At 41.0% G+C, this 14,504-nt stretch overlaps 2 protein-coding genes across 4 annotated transcripts in view; one reads left to right on the top strand and one right to left on the bottom strand.

Moving 5' to 3' along the window:
• The window catches only part of PARP3 (poly(ADP-ribose) polymerase family member 3), a 24,533-nt gene extending 17,845 nt beyond the window's left edge, over nt 1-6,688 (bottom strand). Inside the window, exons 1-2 of one of the 2 annotated variants that reach the window (XM_034439862.2) lie at nt 6,573-6,615; nt 5,298-5,776 (exon numbers count right to left, since the gene is read on the bottom strand). The gene's annotated coding sequence lies outside the window, so the exon portion shown is untranslated. Of the gene's footprint in view, nt 1-5,297; nt 5,777-6,572 lie in introns of both variants that reach the window. The other variant, XM_034439871.2, reaches the window with a different exon arrangement.
• RRP9 (ribosomal RNA processing 9, U3 small nucleolar RNA binding protein) overlaps nt 5,772-14,504 on the top strand; it is a 24,291-nt gene continuing 15,558 nt past the window's right edge. Inside the window, exons 1-6 of one of the 2 annotated variants that reach the window (XM_034439884.2) lie at nt 5,772-6,886; nt 7,442-7,527; nt 7,922-8,022; nt 10,237-10,304; nt 11,606-11,647; nt 13,440-13,566. In XM_034439884.2, the coding sequence (XP_034295775.1) occupies nt 6,809-6,886; nt 7,442-7,527; nt 7,922-8,022; nt 10,237-10,304; nt 11,606-11,647; nt 13,440-13,566 (502 nt within the window). In that variant the 5' untranslated portion in view covers nt 5,772-6,808. The remainder of the gene's footprint in view (nt 6,887-7,441; nt 7,528-7,921; nt 8,023-10,236; nt 10,305-11,605; nt 11,648-13,439; nt 13,567-14,504) is intronic. The other variant, XR_015732636.1, reaches the window with a different exon arrangement.

The following is a 14,504-nucleotide window of genomic DNA, read 5'->3' as shown; positions in this document are numbered from 1 at the left end:
ACAGGCTGCCTCCCCCACCCCCTCAGCCGATGAGTAGCTCCTGAAATGAGATAAGCAATGGGGTTTAGTGCTGTTGTGCCTAACCACCTTTCCCCCAACCCCCAGGGGGACCCTTGGGCTTACTAGGGAACTTATCATGGAATTGTTTCACCAATCTATCTGCTTTCACATCCCAGCTTTTAACCCAGGTAGCCTCAGACAAAGGGTACCTCTTCCAGTGGACTAAATATTGTAAGTGACTCCTATGTACTCTGGAGTACAATATCTTCTTAATCTCATAGTGGGTCTCCCTCTGTACCACCATCAGTTTGGGTGCTAAACAATCTCTCGATCTTAGCTGTGAACTGACTGCAGGTTTCAGCAAACTGCTATGGAAAACCGGATGCACTTTCCCTAATAGACATGGGAGATTAAGCTGTACAGTCACTGGGTTAATTACTTTCACTATTGAAAATGGTCCTAGGAACTTAGGTCCTAGTTTCTTGCTAAGCAATTTCAGTTTAAGGTATTTGGTTGACAGGTATACACGATCTCCCACCCGAAAGGGGGGTTGGAGAGATAGGTGTTTATCCGCCTGTTTCTTGTATGCCTTCGCTCAGCTAATGCTTGTTTGGTGTTCTCCCAACCCAGCTTCAGCGACTCCATCCATTTGGCCAGGGTCATGGACGATGGTGGCTCTTGTAGTAGCTCAGGCATGGGGACAAATTCCATGCTGCTAGTGATCTGGAAAGGAGTCAGGCCGGTGCTACTTTGCACTGCGTTATTGTAAGCCACCTCTGTGAAAGGCAGCAAATCTGCCCAGTTATCTTGTTGATAGTCCACATAGCATCTCAGGTACTGCTCCACCATGGCATTTGCGAACTTCGCGGCCCTGTTAGTGGTTGGATGAAAAGCCTGGCTGAATCCATGGGTCAATCCGATGGACTTCAGGAACTCCCTCCAGAACTTAGCAGTGCACTGAATCGTCTGTCAGAGATGATCCTGCAGGGCACTCCATGTAGCTGGTAGATTTGCCTGATAAACATCCTGGCCAATTTCCTAGCTGAGGGCAATCCTGAGCAGGCAGTGAAGTGGGCTTGTTTTGAAAATAAGTCAATCACAGTCCAAATACTGTATTCCTTCCACTTTCTGGGAGTTCGACTATAAAGTCCATGGCAATTTCTTCCCAGGGCTGGCAGGGATCAGCCACTTATTGGAGAAGCCCAGGGGTTTTTCCTGGTCTCATTTTCCTGGTTGCACATGTAGCTTAGCTCTTAACATAATCCTCCACATCTGTTTTCATCTTTGGCCACCAGAATTGCCTTCTGGTTAAGTGGAGGGTCTTTAGGAATCCGAAACAGCCAGCTAATCAGGAGTCGTAGCTGCGCTGTAGGATTTGAAGCCTCAAGCTGGCAGGAACATACAACTTGGATCCTTTCCAAGCTAACCATCTCTTAGGGTCAGGATCAGGGGTGAAATGCTCCCGGTTTGGACTGGATTGGCCGGTAGCGATGGAGGTGGGTAGTTCGAAGAACCGGTAGCAAAAATCCCTGCCCCCTCCCCTCCCCATGCCCAGCTGAGCCATCATCAGAGGTTTTTTATTTTATTTTTAAAGCATTTTTTCTACAACCTCTTCAGCGGAAAAAATGCTTTTAAAAGTAAAAAAAAGCCTCTGATGATCACGCGGCTCAGCTGGGATCGTCAGAGGCTTTTAAAAGCATTTTTTCTACAACCTCTTCAGCCAAAGAGGTTGTAGAAAAAATGCTTTTAAAAGCCTCTGACAATCCCAGCTGAGTTGCCTGATTAGCAGAGGCTTTTAAAAGTATTTTTTTTTACAACCTCTTCGGCCAAAGAGGTTGTAGAAAAAATATTTTTAAAAGAAAAAAAAGCCTCTGATGATCAAGCAAGTCAGCTGGGATTGTCAGAGGCTTTTAAAAGCATTTTTTTACAACCTCTTCGGCTGAAGAGGTTGTAGAAAAAATGGTTTTAAAAGTAAAAAAAAAAAAAGTTGGCCACGCCCACCCAGTCACATTACCACCACCATCACCACCAAGCCACGCTCACAGAACCGGTAGTAACAAAATGTACATTTCACCACTGGTCAGGATGTCCCTGTTGTCCCCAAACCACTCGTTGGTTGGGAGTGCAGACTTCAATGTAGCAGTCATCTGATCCCCCCTGGGGTCATCTTGGCTCCTTGTGGTGACTTGAGCTGCCTGTTGGGAGGGGGAATGATCATGTGAACAACTTCCTCTCTCCGATTATTAAACTGTGACTTTCTTGACAAAGCATCTGCTAGCAGGTTTTTCCTCCCTGGGATGTATTTTAGCTCAAAGTCAAACCGCTTGAAATACTGGGCTCAATGGACTTGCTTGGGGGACAGATTTTGTGGGGTCTTTAGGGCCTCGAGGTTCTTGTGATCCGTCCAGACTTCAAAAGGCAAGCTACTCCCCTCTAGGAAGTGATTTCCTACAAGTGCCTTGGAAAAACCTCCCACCAAAATCATAGCCAGGATGAGATCATGAGAGAGGCATTATCTCGTATTTAAAATACCTTCACAAAGTATTCTAGCTAGAGAACTATTTTAATTTTAAATCTTTCCTCTTTTGCCATGTCTTGCATTGCTGCAAAAGCTTAGCATGCTAAAATGACTGACAGATAAGGCCTCTCTAAAAGAAATAGCAGCTCCCTATGCTTACCTGTAGTATGTATGGACATGGTTAATTATGAGCTCCTAAAATAGGTTAATATATTTACTTTTTCCATGTACTTCAGTATTAAACAATACAAGAATCTTGTGATTATAAAATCACTAGCTGGACGCCTGTGCTTCACTACGAAACTATGTGCTTGCGTTTGATAAATTGACACTTACAGCCTTAAACTTAATGTAGAATGTGTAACTCCATAGCATCAGAGTGTGTTAATACAATGCAACTGGCATTGGAACAGAGTGGGAGGGAGAGTAGAATATCTCAGCCCACAACATCCATCGGTATTCATCTGGCTAGCATCCTGTCAGTGTGTGAGAGAGTTGAGGGGTGTTTGGAAACTCAAACAGTATTTGCTGTGTGAGCAAGGAGGAGACAGGAAGAAGGTTGGGCATGGCTTAGCTCAACTGTTCTGTAGTAAAGCTGCTTGCTGCTGTGAAAGTAAAACTGAAAGTGCAACTCCTCTCCTCTGCTTATGTTTTGCATTTGGAACAGATTTCTTTTCAGGGGGGAGTGGGAGTGGAACTCCTCAGCATCAGAGCATGTTAATATTAATATAGGAAATACTAATGCTCTGATGGTCATTTCGAAAAATCCTTTCTTAGTGAGCACCTAGAAGCCAAGAGGAACATACGTGACAAATTTCAAGTTTGTAGGCTTTACAGTTCTGGAGATTTTGTGATTACAGTGTGAGTGGTTTTTGCTTTTATACATATAGATTCATATATTATTTATTTTATTCTTATGTTTTCCATTTTAAGACTGCTCATTCACCAATAACTCTGAGTGGTTTGCAAAGGGTGAATTTTTTAAATTAGATCTGCCTTTAATTGAAGAACTCAAGGGAGCATCATAGCATTGCTTCCTCCCATTTTTTCCTATTACAACATCTATATGAAATAGACTGAGCTCTGAAAGGGTGACTGGCCTAAAATCACCCAGTGAGGCCTCCATAGCTAAAGGTGATCTATATGTAGAAGCCAGTCACTCTCTATTGGCAGAATAGGAAAGGGATTCTTCAAATAGGAAAGTGACCTATTCATTTTCAAAGCTGTACAAATTTAAAAGGCAGCTGATGAAATGATGAATCAGAAGGAAGGATCCTAAAATGATCAAAGGAACATGTACAATAAAGGATTTTGAAAAGGATGATAAGGCACACAGGTCTCAAGAAGGAAACCAAAATATAAACTTTTCCAAATAAAGATGCTATAAGATATTGAAATGACCAGATAAGAAAGGTCTGCCCAGAATGGTCCAATACTTTTCTGTAGAGTGTGCAAGCAACAGAGTGGCACAAAATAATTCATGTCTGTGCCTAAAGATGTGAACAAATGTATACAATCATTCATAAAAATATATGAAATATATTTTCTCACATATTCCATAGGTGAGAATATATGAAAGCACCCAGGACTCTTGTGAAAATAATAGCAATAATATCTTAAAGGTGCTTTTTTCAAAGGGCAACTGGACTCTTCTCCACATTTTGGACAGAGAGGACTACTGGTTTGAAAGAGGGGTCAAAGAGGTCATCTATGTCAAAATTGAACAGCCTTCTCCCAACAGAGAGGGAGGGATACGGCATCATCTATCTCCATTCTACAACGCGGTCCTTTCAACAGTTCCAAGAAGGCTCCACACCCATTTGCACTACTTAGGTGACCCTGATGACACAGATAAACCTCCAGATGGCCTCAACTACTTGTTAAAAGGATGCAAATGACCAGCAGTCTGCAAACAGTATAAATCCTTCCCTTCCCCACCATCCAGTCAGAGCTGAAGAAATTTCTTGAATGAGAAGATAAATGTCTTCAAAGAAAAACCAGAAAGTCCAGTTGCCTCTTGAAAAAGCACCTTTGGGACAACCATGACCTGGATGACATAGACAAATAGCAATAATAATGTACAACTTAAAAAGTCTGCACATTGGCTTCTATTCATTACCTTCCAATGGGGAAATCTCTATGGCAAAGAAATTCTCGTTCACAGGTCAGTCATCAATGGCAGATAAGTTACAATCACTCACTTATTTTACTAGCCACTTCCTTGTATTTACTGATATCAATGAGGTACATCAACAGTCTGCAGGACAGGGAGCAGGAGAAGCTAAATAAAAACCAGTCAATTTCAGATTCTACTGAGGGTATCCTCCGTGGATTAACTTTTAGTTCCTGCGATTTTCTGCCACCATGAGAGTGACCAAGGAAGATGGGAATTGTAGTAGCCTGCAGCTGCAGAAGGCATCAAGATTGTCATGGACAACTAGGTAAACAACTGTTTATAAACAGGATTGTAGTGTGTTTTTTGTCTAAAAGTTTTTGCAGGGACTCTAAGCCTTTCAGAGTAGGAATACTTCCCTACTCCATCCCCTAAATACCAGAAGCAACACCAAATCCCGTTCTGTATGGTGACTCCTGCCACGTTTGACATTGTTTGGGAAACCCTAACATCGCTTTATTGACAAATTCATCCCAGAACAACAAATCAGGGCAGCTGTTGTTAATCTCTCACGGTTCCCTCCTTTGGAAACAAACCATCAAAGCAAAGTTAAAGTGCGGTCTATTTTTAAAGCCCACCTTCTCCTTGCTTGGAGTACAAACTCACCGGAGGGAAGTGTGTGTGTGTGGGGGGGTCCTCCTCGTTGCCCGGAGGTCCCACCGGAGGAGCCAAACGCCGGCACCGGGCAGGCAAGCAAAACAAGCCGGGACAAGCCAGAGGTCGTCAGGGAGCGTCGCTGCTTCGCTTCCCGCCCCTCCTGCCGTGTGAGTTCAGCCTTTTAAAGCGCAGCAATAGCAACACGCCTCTCTGGGGAGAATGCCAGGGCGGCCGAGCGGTAAGGAAAGGGCGGACAGCCTGCTCCCTTCTCTCCTCTCCGCTGGCCGTGGAGGAAGCGCTGAACTAGCCCACGTCGAAACGCGGGAGGGATCCGGTCGCCAATGGCCCGATTGAAAGGGAAGACCCGCTCCGGAGACAAGCGCCCTTCTCCTGCTTCCACTGCCTCAATTGGGTTTAATGCAGAGGAATGATGCCGGTCACGATCTTACGTGAATTCTGGGGTTTATTCAAGTTTTTTATTACACATCCTGAAAGCGAAGAGGGAAACTTTTAAATAGGTCGAGTTAGTGCAAGCGGGAAATACCCGATGCCCTAAAAATGTTTTTTTTTTCTAAAGAAGAAATTTTCTGACAGCGAGAACAATCAAACCAATGGAACCGCTTTCCTTCAAAAGCTGTGGGTGCTTCGTTACTGGAAGCTTTCAAGAAGAGACTGGACAGCCATCTGTCAGAAATGGTGTAGAGGGTCTCCTGCTTGAGGAGGGGGTTGGACTAGATGACCTACAAGAACTCTTTCAATTCTGCTATTTTCTATTCTATTCTATTCTATTCTATTCTATTCTATTCTATTCTATTCTATTCTATTCTATTCTATTCTATTCTATTCTATTCGATATTCTATTCTATTCTATTCGATATTCTATTCTATTCTATTCTATTCTATTCGGTATTCTATTCTATTCTATTCTATTTATTCTACTCTATTCTCTATTTTTTTTTTAAATTTGATTTATATGCCGCCCTTCTCCGGAGACTCAGGGCGGCTTACAATGTGCTAAGCAATCTATTCTATTTTATATTCTATTCCCTATTCTATTTTATAGTCTACTCCACTCTACTCTATGCTGTGTAATTTTGTGGACAAGTTAATAAAGAAATAGCCATAACCCTCCTGCATCGCTTCTGAGTTTCTGCATTCAGCAGTCCTCGCTTCTGTCCCTATGCAGCATAATCCGCGCTCGACTGCGTAGGGACGGCTCCAAACCCTGGAGAAGGGCTGCCTCTCCCTATTCGGCATCCGCTTCAGCATCTCCGACCTTCCCACCTTGCGCGTTCGAAGCGCTCCCGAGCATCGTCCTCCCGCCACCGCCTCGGAAGTAGTAACGGGGCTGAATAAACTCCATTCCTTTTGAACCAACGAGAGGGAAGAGACAGAAGGCCTTTTCGGAAGAACGGCAGCCAATGGGGAAGGCCGGAAACGGTTTTGTCCAATAGGAAAGCGCCGGAGGTTGGCTTCGGGAGCCACGTGTAGGAAGCATTCTCCGGAGAATCCGAAGCGGCATGGCGGCCCTAGGTCCGAAAAAAAGACAGCAAAGACAGAGAGGCGCTACTGCTTCGGCCGGCCGCAAGAAACGAAAGGTCAGTGCAGGGAAAATGGGAGGGAAGGCACCGAATGAAGGGGAGCGAAGCGGTCGTGGTAGAAAAGGAAAGTAGTGAAAGCAACAGAACTCCCGGAAAAGAAACTATCAATCCTATTACTAAGAAACGAATGAATGTCAGAAAGTGTAGTGCATACTTTTTGATTAAAAAAAAAAAGGAGAGACTAGAATGAAAATAGTACAGTTGAATTATGAAGTAGTTTGGACAAATTTGAAGTTGAGGTGGTTACTGTATGCGATGAGCAGTGAAAATAAACCATGTATACAATATATATAGGATGATTAGCAAATGCAGCAACCTCTGTTGCCTATGCTCTGCTAATGATGAAGATTGTATTAATCAAAATTGACATTCTTGACAAATGTATCTTTTTATGTACACTGAGAGAGTATGCACCAAGACACATTCCTTGTGTGTCCAATTACACTTGGCCAATAAAAAATTCTATTCTATGCTACGCTACTCCTCCAGTTTTTCAATAACTGAGTGAAGGTTAATCAGTCTTGATCTAAAATAAGTTTTTTTACTTCCCAGGTCCCTGCTGGCGAAGAAAAGGTTTGGCAGAAAGCTGGCTCCTCCAAGTTGAATGAAGAGATCTCTAGTGATTCTGAACCAGATGTGTAAGGATATGCCAAAGTGTCTTGGTATTTTTCTTCTCTAATTAGGAAGCTCATGTCATAAAATTTAGGAACTTGCATAGGAATTTCCTGTGGAGATGGTTGCATGAAGCTGATAATGAGAGAATTGTGCTATGAGACCTCATGATAATACAACAAGTGGTGGGATTTCTGAACTACAGTTCTTTGTGGCATCACCTAATGGCTCCAAAGGTCTGTACTTTAGGAATCCCATAAGATATAACATTGAATAAGGTACTGCAAATTTGCATAAAATTGGGACAAAGGACTGAAGTATTTTCTTTGAGGGAATTGGATAGTAATTTTCTCTTGTTGATGGATAATTGTTGTGTGATATAAAGTATTTCTGTGTAAATTGTTTCTTTTCCATCTGTAGCTCAGAAAATAAAAATGAAGCAGAAGAAGAAATTGAAGAAACGCCACAAGAGAAGAAACTGAGATTAGCGAAATTATATTTAGAACAGCTTCGCCAACAAGGTGAGGAAAAGCTAGATCTAATTTAATGGACTGTTAAACAGTCAGATTAAAAATTTAATATCTGTCTGTTGAATCTGTTAAATTTATATAGCCTCCCATCTTACTTTCGTGACTTTGGGCAGTTTATAAAATTAAAAAAATTAAAAAAATCCAACAAAAAATAACCACAAAAATAAAAACATTAAAAACAATAAAACTATTAAAAACATAATCAGCAGGAGCGCATCATTCATTTTCCTAAATGTGCAACTTATTAACAAGTTCTCCACCAAGATCCTCAGATCAGGTGGCAAAGCTATATCTTCAGAAGGCCAGGTGGATCACAACTAATCTTACCCTCTGAGGAGAGGATGTTCAAAAGGGTGGGCACATCAGAAAAAAGGCTCTCCTCCTGGGTCCCATGAGATCAGATGACTTTGCACCCACCACATGCCCTTTCTGTTGGGATGGGTTGGGTTGAGGCGGTCCCTCAAATATCCCAGCCCCATGCCATGTAGGGCTGCACCTTGACACAAACTGGTAGCTGATGCAGTTTACGGAGCAGAATTGTAACTTGCACTGCTGTAGATGTGTGCATAGCTGCCTATGCTTCTGCATTTTATACATTTTATATAATCGAGAACGACTAGCACATATGTGCGAGGGGAACATTTACCTTTACCTTTATAGGTAAATGATTTAGATGAGGGAATAGAAGGGGAATTCATCAGATTTGTAGATAACACTGGTAGGAATAGCCAACACCCCAGATGATAGGCTCAAGATCCATATAGATCACTGGGCCCTATCCAACAAAATGAAATTCAGTGTAGAGAAAAGCAAGATTTTACACTTAAGCAAGAAAAACCAAATGTTTAGGTGAAACCTGTCTCAAAAGCAGTCACTGAGAGGGATCTTGGAGTCCTAGTGGACAATCACTTAAATATGAACCAACACTATGTGGCAGCAACCAAAAAAGCCAATGTAATCCTAGGTTCCATAAAGAGAGCGATAGAATCAAGATTGCATGAAATATTAGTATTGCTTTATAAAACTTTAGTAAGACCATATCTGGAATACTGCATCCAGTTTTGGTCACCACATTATAAAAAAGATGTTGAGACTCTGGAAAAGCACAGAGAAGAGCAATGAAGATGTTTAGGGGCCTGGAGATTAAAACATATGAAGAACAGTTGCAGGAATTGGGTATGGCAAGTGTAGTGAAAAGAAGGTCTAGGGGTGATATGATAGCAATGTTCCAATATTTGTGGGGCTGCCACAAAGAAGAGGGAGCCAAGCTATTCTCCAAAGCACTAGAAGGCAAGACAAGAAACAATGGATGGAAACTAATCAAGGAGAGAAGCAATTTAGAACTAAGGAGAACTAACAATTAACTAGTGGTATGGCTTGCCTTCAGAAGTTGTGGGTGCTCCATCACAGAAGGCTTTTAAGAAGAGACGGGACAGCCACTTGTCTGAAATGGCTTGAGCAGGGGGTTGGACTAGAAAACTTCCAAGATCCTGTCCAACTTATTAGGGCATGAGTGACTGAGCATTGGGCCTCCTGATTCAGAAATAGATGCAACTGGCATACAACCTGAAATTACACAAAAGCCAACCTATCTATGATTGCCACTTGAAGATTTGAGCAGGAGTTGTGAGTCCAAAAGGACTTCCAGATGGTACATTGGGTTTGTCTGGGGCAATGTCACCCATTCAGAACTAAAGATGGTTAATTGCCAAATCCTGTTGGTCCCAAAACCAGAAGCCACTCAGTTTTGCCAAGGTTAAGTTGAAGTCTGTGCTTTCCCTATATATAATTAACAGTACATTAATTATATAAGTTACTTAGCCTGTTGTGAACTTTTATTTGCTTATTTAACTTTACAACTGTTTGAAAAGTTCAGTCTCAAAAAAGATGGCTGGGAATTCATCTTGAGAAGTGTGGAGATTTTTTAAAAAAATATTCTTTTGTGTAAAGAAGCCATAGAAATCACAATAGTTTCCCAAAATTTATGAACTGGGAAATTTTAATATATGTTTTTTAAATCAATTTCTCCACTGCTTTAGAAGATAATTTAACTTTTTGGAGCTACCAAATATTTTGGGGTGAAAAACTCATCCTACTGGGTAACTGATTGGTTCTGAGCATTTGTTTTACTGAAGGATCTTCAGGATTTAAATTGGATTCTTTGATTAAGTAAACAGCTATGTTTATGATTTTTGACTCTGGCAGAAGAAGAAAAGGCTGAACAAGAGGCTTTTGAGAAAGACCTGGTTGCTGGCCGATTAAAGGAAGATGTGGTGAGTAGGACATGAGGTAGTAGACTGGAAAGAAATTGGTGCCTCTACCTATCCTGAATTGGGCATTAGAAAGCTTAAACAGCTCCACCTTTTTCATGAAGTAATGGTATCTTCTCACTGGAGAATAGTGAAATTCATTGCTTCCCATGCTTCAGGCCTTGCAAGGCTCAATTCTAGTGGAGTGTGGGTGTTGCTTTTATAAATCACAGTCACTCTCCTACATAGAGAAAGAGATTAATAATAATCAAAACACAAACATGCCTGTTTAGCTATGATCCATCTTTAAAATGGCAAAAAGAGTATGAGAGCTTTTAGACTTAAAGTCAGTGGTTTGACAGGGAAATTGTACAGTCTAAGAAGTGATATGCAGAAAGTTTCCTTCCTCTTGTGAATTAAGCATCCTTTCTCAAAATTCAGAAGTATAGTGACTTCTCTGGCATTTATAATCTGATAACGTAGTGTAATTTATTTTTATATCCACAATCACAATTTGTATTCAGGCTGAAAATAATTCAGGCTGAAAAACGTTGAGTAATTTTGGAGAAGTGACTTTTTATGGGCTTTTCCCACTTAATCCTTGGAAACCAGTTCCTGCCTTGCTTCCTTTCAGTCATAAGCCAATAAGATAATAATAAGTCTGATACTCTCAGTGTCAGTTTGGTAGAAGTATGAGCTGAAGTTCTTAAACGTGAGATCTCAGAAATTTGCCATTTACTCATTGATTCTTTTGTCAAAACTGAAAGGAGATTGTAATCAAGTCCATATAGAAGAATTTAAGGTCATCTTAAAGGAAATTAATCCAATTTAATATTTAGCTATATGTGAGTATAAGAATGAGATCCACATAAAGGTGAAGGTTCCCCTCGCACATATGTGCTAGTCGTTCCCAACTCTTGGGGGCAGTGCTCATCTCCGTTTCAAAGCCGAAGAGCCAGCGCTGTCCGAAGACAACTCTGTGGTCATGTGGCCGGCATGACTAAATGCCAAAGGTGCACGGAACGCTGTTTCCTTCCCACCAAAGGTGGTCCCTATTTTTCTATTTGCATTTTTTATGTGCTTTCGAACTGCTAGGTTGGCAGAAGTTGGGATAAGTAATGGGAGCTCACTCCGTTACGTGGCACTAGAGATTCGAACCGCTGAACTGCCGACCTTTTGATCGACAAGCTCAGCATCTTAGCCACTGAGCCACCGCATCCCATACTTACTTTTTCCTAATTCATACATAACTTTTTCCTAATTCATGTATTTTATGAAGTAGGAAGCAAGAGTCAATCTAATTCTATTTTATTTGTCCCCGATAGCTTGAACAGAAAGGAAAATTGCAGAGACAAATTGCCAACAGTGTAAGTAGAAACTTTTTTTTCCACAATTGTGCAAAATTTCAAAGCACCTATTACTCTTTTCCTCGAACTCCATGTGGTATGACTGCCAACACATCAGCTTATGGAGCCTTTTATTATTTGAGATAATTTCAGGAGTTTGCTAGTTTTTATATGTTATTTCGCTAGGGACAGAATTATTTTATTTAAAACATTTATTCTTACCCCCAACTCTGGGCAGTTAACATTGAATTAACAGCCACAAAACAAAAGCAAAAAAACCCCTAAAATACATTGTGCCTGAGGCCATTCATATGCTTATGTAGTCATTTTTTTAAAAGATGAGCTCATCTAATTCCCGGGACAATCCCTGAGTCTTCAAAGCCATGGCAAATCTTCAGTGCCTGCCAAGCCTTGAATGCCTGGCAGGGTAAAAGCCATCTAGATCTTGAAGGTTATGTCATTGTACAAAACAGGGGCCACAATATAGGAGCACAACAGACGACATTGTGTAATACAAGGGACAAAGATGCCTATGGGGCAGAGTGAAATAACAGAAGAGAGGTGGTTCTACAGATAATCTGCCATAAAGGCCTTTAGGTGATAACCAACATCTTGAATTGCCTCCCTAATTTCCGAGAAGCCACTGCAGAATAGTGACATGTTGAATCCAAAATAGTGAGGCATACCATGGTGTGCCCAGAACTACCCACTCCAGCACATTCTGGATCAATTGCAATTTCTGAATAGTTTTCAGAGGCATACAGTTGATATCTAAACTTGTGCTGGTGGATAGGCTCACCTAGTAGCTTTATGTATATATTAAATATGAATGGAGAGAAAGTCCTGAGGAACACTGCAAAAAAAGATTGAACTTCTCTCCCTTACTAACACCAACTAGAATCTCCTCTAGAGGAGTGAAAACCACTGCAGTATTATGCCCCCATTCTCACTCCTACCCCGAGCTAGTCTGGAAGGATATCATGATTTATAGTAGAGAGATAAAGAAGCAGCAGATCGGATGTACCATTACTATTCTGATCCCATCAGTGTTCATCTTCAAATGCGATCAATGCCATCTCACTGCAGTATCCAATTCTGAAACCAGACTGAAGAAAGTTGAGATAACCCATTTCCTCTGAAACTATAGTCCAATATTCTTCTCACAAGCCAAAAATAAAAAAATTAAAAGTGTAGACAAAAATTATTCAATAGCATTGTAGGCAGCAATTTTTTGTGAGGAGGAGGCAGGCTACTACCTTCTTCAGTGCAGGAGTTGTCAGCTTCCTGAAGCAGGGATGAATTCTGCCTTGGCCCATCACATATTTTTTTCCCCAGAAGGCTTTCATTGATCTAATATATAAGTGGTCCTAGAGACTTAGACATTTTTACACACATTGGCTAAATTCTTTCTTTGTCCTCCAGCAGCACTTCAGGCATCCCTTCTATTATTTTATCTTCCAGAGTTCCTCTGAAAATGAGAGCTCTCAGGGATTCACAAAGAGGGAGAGGCTGCCAGATGTAGTCTAATTCAAGACTGTGGTTGTGATTAAGGCCTCCATTGAACTATGCATCAGCAATCCCTAACTCCTTCAGAAAGCTGACAGAATCCGTTAGCCACCTGGGGTAGACCAATTAAATAGATCCTACTTCTATGGTGACGCACAGTTGTTGAAAATCAGGCAATCAGATTCCAGTTAACACTGTGTCATGAACTTCAGTGGTATCTCAGCACTGAACAAGTTGGTATGCTGCAATTTTTAATCATTTGTATTCGTGATTCAGAATGCTGATATAACTGGTATTCTCTGAATAGTTGCAGCCTCCAGACATATCTGACATCAAGATACTACGAGGCCACCAATTGCCCATCACCTGCCTAGTCATTTCACCAGATGACAAATATATTTTCTCTGCATCCAAAGACTGTTCGATCATCAAATGTAAGTCTTATTTTCTGCAAAAGACAATAAACTACAAGAAAGAAGAGGCATGAAAGAAAGTATTCTGAACTTATATAAATTTATATTTTTATAACCCTATAAACATTATGAGTTTTTTCTATAATGATGGCAGGTTCAAAGGATCAAATTTACATTGCCTGAACTGACTAGAACACTTGGAATAACTGAGTGTCAACTTTAATGCTGACGGCCAAGAATTGTAACCAGCATATTTTTTATAGCTACATTATTCTTAGTATGCTCCTTTCCATTAATGTATTACCAAGCTGTTTTGATATTTTTGACTTATTCATGTAATCAATCTTCCAATTTTAACTATTGTATAGAAATTTGGAGTTTCTTTATTTATAGAGTGTATACTGTAGAGTGTTTGTTTATACACCCGGCATAAATGAACACTCTACAGAGTAAAACATTATCTTTCAGCAAAGGATTTATTTGTCAGTCTCTGTTGTGTCTGCATATAAGTTGGCATTGTTCTTCCATGCCAAGATAGAGGAAGGTGGGAGTGATCAGTGGCCTGCTGCAAATAAGTTTGCATCGTTCTTTGAGGCCAAGGTTGAAGAGATCTGCTACAAATTGTACTATAGAGTTGGGGTAGCTCATAGGTAACTTTGGAAAATTCTTGACCCATTTTTTAAGAATGTCTTCATCTTGTAGATCTTGAATAAGTGGACAGAGTGTGTGAAAAGATGAGGGCCATACACCGGGTGTAAGACTCTTGCTTCTTCTGGGTGATAAATCTGGTTAAGGAAAGTGGTTTATGCCATTGTGAGAGGGATGTGTTAGTTCCCCAGTAATAATGAGAGTAATAATTGGGGTGGGGAGGGGAGGGAGACAAGGTGTGACTCAGATAGGCTGCTTATCAATAGAAGCACTTTATTGAACAGTTTCCCTTTAGAAATCAGGTTTGCCCC

The sequence above is a fragment of the Pantherophis guttatus genome, chromosome 2 (assembly GCF_059756535.1).
Source record: "Pantherophis guttatus breed Tessera chromosome 2, ASM5975653v1, whole genome shotgun sequence".
Classification (NCBI taxonomy): domain Eukaryota; kingdom Metazoa; phylum Chordata; class Lepidosauria; order Squamata; family Colubridae; genus Pantherophis; species Pantherophis guttatus.
This window is presented reverse-complemented; position numbering and strand designations above follow the sequence as displayed.